The sequence below is a fragment of the Monopterus albus genome, unplaced genomic scaffold, assembly GCF_001952655.1.
Source record: "Monopterus albus unplaced genomic scaffold, M_albus_1.0 scaffold51.1, whole genome shotgun sequence".
Lineage (NCBI taxonomy): Eukaryota > Metazoa > Chordata > Actinopteri > Synbranchiformes > Synbranchidae > Monopterus > Monopterus albus.
The window spans coordinates 6,224,020-6,228,416 of record NW_018127931.1 but is presented as its reverse complement, the minus strand read 5'-3'; the positions used below and the strand labels follow the sequence as shown (position 1 = coordinate 6,228,416).

At 39.6% G+C, this 4,397-nt stretch overlaps 1 protein-coding gene across 1 annotated transcript in view; it reads left to right on the top strand.

The window, feature by feature from the left end:
- The first annotated feature begins 1,366 nt into the window (after window positions 1-1,366).
- rint1 (RAD50 interactor 1) overlaps window positions 1,367-4,397 on the top strand; it is a 12,609-nt gene continuing 9,578 nt past the window's right edge. Inside the window, exons 1-5 of the mRNA XM_020601369.1 lie at window positions 1,367-1,697; window positions 2,226-2,351; window positions 2,638-2,753; window positions 3,758-3,931; window positions 4,052-4,192. Coding sequence (XP_020457025.1) covers window positions 1,464-1,697; window positions 2,226-2,351; window positions 2,638-2,753; window positions 3,758-3,931; window positions 4,052-4,192 — 791 coding nt within the window. The 5' untranslated portion in view covers window positions 1,367-1,463. The remainder of the gene's footprint in view (window positions 1,698-2,225; window positions 2,352-2,637; window positions 2,754-3,757; window positions 3,932-4,051; window positions 4,193-4,397) is intronic.

Genomic DNA, 4,397 nt, shown 5'->3' with positions numbered 1-4,397 from the left:
AGGACTATCTGTAATTATATGCAGAGATTTTTTTCAAACACTGACAATGACTTGGGAGTATGTTCATACTTGACCAGTGGCCAAAACAAATGCCACTGATTTGAAAATCAATCAAGTTGCTGGGGTAAGTTTGGTAATTACAATAATTTCAAAAAAGACTACAAGAATTTATACTGCAACAATGTTATAGCCAGACTATGAATAACATGAAATAATTGGTGGTGATGAAGAATCAAGGACTGTCAGACTTAACTTCACCCCAGTGACCTGAATATTAGAGATGGGCAGATGATAAAGCTCTGAAGCTTGTTTTATTTCAGTTCACTCAGTGAACTACTTAAATGTAGACTGTATTAATTATTTTCATGTCACACAAATTGCTAGAAACTTGTCCTTTCATGAACAAAAATATTGTACAGTGTTTCAGTACTAGTCTGCTAATTTTTTTAAGCCACCAGATGTTGATGTACTGTCTGTCTGTTTGAACCCTCAAAGCTTTACAAGGCAACCCATCCCTCAACTCATCCTTTTTTTTTTAAAAAAGTAGCCAAACGTCATAAATGAACGTGGCATGCATTTACCAAGCATGTGTAGAATTGAGTCCAACACATGTCATAATATGACAGCTCTAGAACATTGTGACTGGATAGTCAAAGGAGCATGTTCAAGATCATATTCATATTGTCCCTTAACTGGAACACACTGGGGACAAACACAACAGCCAACCATTCACCAACATTACTTTCAGGCTATGGGGCTTCTCGTTTTTCTTCATAGACCTGTGACATGATGCTCTGATGCTGACAGCACCTGTCGCTGTGTCTTTATTTGATACTGCTGAAAAATATATTAGGTTATCAATGTAACAGCACAGGTCTGTCGCTAGCCATAATAAATTTAGCATTTCCACCACACAAGCTTAGTTACTATTAGCTTTCCGGTAGTGTATTACATTATTTTGGTGTACCAGACAGATGCTCGGTGTAAATATCGATAACATTAGCTAGTTAGCTTACGAACTAGCTTAGCTACATCTCCGTTTGTAAGATAACCGATACATAACTCTACCTTCGTAGTCGTGGATGTATGAAGAAGCATATAGCTTAAACCCCTTATCCAGCTTGCTGCCCGGTGTTTTAGACGTCGAACTGCATATTCGGTGGACATCCGTGATCTTCATCTTTGGTAGTTCTTGGAGACATCTTGAGTAGAACAGTGCCATATTTCATACTAGTCGCAAACCGGAAACGGATGTTTCTGTTTTGCAGTATACGGAAGTAAGTTGCGCATAACCCCTATTAGTGATAATTTGAGATCACACATAACCTACGCCAGTAAATAAAAACGGCGCCACGTAGCCACGCACGAAGGAACTGTTTGGGTTACGTACAGCCAATCAACGAGCGCCTCCCTCCCTCCCGTACCGGTCCTAGGGCATTTGTTGACAGCATTGGAGTGGAAAGATGGCGGCTACCACGGTTTTAGAGAAAGCAACGAATATACCGTCAGAGCACTCTTTAAAGCACATTTATACAACCAGGCAATGCAGCGAATCTTTTTCAACAGATTCTGGGGAAATGCAGGAGTTTGTAGTGGATTTCCTGGGGAAGGAGGTGGGCAGCGACCTGAAAGCTCTGAAGAATGTTGGCGAGCTGCTGGAAAAATTGAGTGAGGAAAACAACGCACTGGAGGAACAGGTGAAATAACAGCGTTGACAATGTTCGTACTTAGCAAAAACCATAGAAGCATGTATAAAATATGAAGTTCGTTCATGTCTGATAGATAGGTCATCTTGTAATCTGGGGAATGTGACTGTTGCGCTTGTTTTTGGTTGTTTTAAGTTGTAGGCTTAGCTAGGCTTCCACTTTGATAGTAATACCAAATGCATGGTTAGCCACAAGCTCGTAAAGGGACAGTGACTACACTTTGTCACGGCTCTTAAGAGCTATTCTACACAGAAATTTGTTCATTTTTCTTTAACGCATTTCGGAGATAAAACGATAGGGAATGTGTGAATCAAGAGGCAGTTGCCTGTGGGTGTTACAAATAGTTTATTAATGAATTCTCAGTAGTTTTTGCATGTAAGCAGATGAAGGCAAAATGAAAAGGTGAAGTAAACATTTAACCTTTTACTACAGGTTTTATGCAGTGTTTTAGCTGGAAAGCCATCTGTGTTCATTACTATGTCAAATATAAGCAGTGACCCTATCATTTGTATTATTCAGGTTTTGACTGTATCCAGTTCTGTGCCTCCTAAAGTTTCTGCAGCCCTGTCTGCTGCTGAGGAGGCCAGATGTTCCCTACAGGACCTGCTGCAGAGAGAGCAGCTTATCTCCAACACGCTGCACCAGGTAGAGCCACCTCTGAGAAAACAAGGAAACTACCTAACGATTTGAATAAATAAAAAAGAAGGTGTCTGTTACTCACTGATAATATAGTGCCTGTCAGTCTGTTACAAATCACCTTGTCCTGGCTGTTTTCAGTGGATTCCCCCCTATGTATTACAAGTGTTAATACCAAATGTTTTTCTATAAATTACTTACTTTAACAGAGAAGTGAAGCAAGCAATATTCCAGAAACTATAAAGTCCTTTCACTTATGCCATTATGTTAGGTGGTTCATTGCTTTGTCTTCTAGCACCTACAGGAGGCTCAGCCTTGGATGGATAATCTCAGCCAGACGCTTAACCAAGTTGACACCATAGAGAGACACATGAAATATCTCCGCTGCCTTCAACATGTAGAGGAGCTCAGGTACTGTAAATGAGGGTAAAGTCATGAAGACACTGATTAGTTGTCAAAGACAAATTGAGAGTGACATGATAGAGCTGTGAGAACTGAGAAAGAAATCAAAATATGAAAATTACGATATACATTCTGGCTCTGTGCTGTAATAGATGGATGGCATCAAGTGTTTTTAAAACAGACAAAATGTACTCACAAATCTTGAGGGGAACAGTGGCACAATATGTACATCAGGCTCGGAGCCTGAATAAAACAAGATTATTAAGGCTTTTAAACTTTGATTGTTTAAAAAAAAAAATCTGTCTATCAGCTGTTATTCAGTTTTTTTAATAGAAACACAATAACATAAATATAGGGATCTCTTACAGTTAGTTATTGAAGAGCTGACCAAGATATATACAGAGCAGGACATTATTCAGGTGAAAAAAGTTGTCAAAACCACACACTTGAACAACAAATATATATTCAAGTTTTATATTTCATAATAAGAGTCAGATATGTAACTAGACAGCAAACCTCTGCCAAGGCAGCTCAGTTTCCTCATAATACCATTAAAAAATTGTGGATTTGGTTTGTCATCCAGAGCATCATCACATCACCATCAAAATCCAGTGTATTTTTCCACAGCCATACCCTACCTCTCCAAAAAAAATGCATCAAAATTTATTCATTACTTTTTGAGTTATGCTGTAAACAAACCAACCAGCAGTGGTAATAACATAACCTCTTTGGTGGAGATAATAATGCCATCTACAAACTGTTTTAATGAACCCAAAGGCAACTGAGTTATATCCACTAAATGAGGCATTGACTTGTGTGGTCCAGCCCCATGAACATTAACACACTTTTTCACGAGCCCTCCTCAGTCCAACGGGCAAGTTAAGATCGAGGATGCAAAGCATCTCAGTATTCTCTCCTTTGAAGTGATCCTGAAAGTTGGTGGCATTTTATTTGTTTTTGTATTTGTTTGTTTGATAGAAGCAGTAATGTGTGAAGTGTTGTGTGCCCTGCAGTGATACAATTCAGCAGTGTTTGATGACCAGCAGTATCTGGGAGGCCATAAGGGCAGTAGACAGCATGGCTGCACTAGACGCTGGACTCGACCACTCTGGGTGTTCTCATCTCCAGGACTTCCTCCGAGAAACACTTCACTTCTGGCACAAGATCATCAAATACCGACTGTCCAGGTGTATATGCACACAGTGTTTCTTGTGACGGATTGAAATGCAAAAACACATGCTGTGTTGTTGTGTCCTGATCCTAGGTTCACAATATGAGCTAAATCCTCCTCTTCAATTCTTTCTCAGTGATTTTGAGGAAGTATTGACTCAGCTTCACTGGCCAATCATCTCCCCTCCTACTCAGTCACTGACGCCCACTGCCACTTGTCAGGAGACCAACACCCAGCTGGATCTGCTTGTCGCACAGCTACTTGCTCTGCAGACCTCGTATCCTTCAGCTCTGGCATCTTCACACATACAAGCCCTGTCTCCTACAAATTATAATATTACAACCCCTAATTCTAATGAAGTTGGGACATTGTGTAAAATGTAAATAAAAACAGAATACAATGACTTGCAAATCCTTTTTGACCCATATTTAATTTAATACACCACAAAGACAAGATTTTTAATGTTCAAACTGATAAACTTT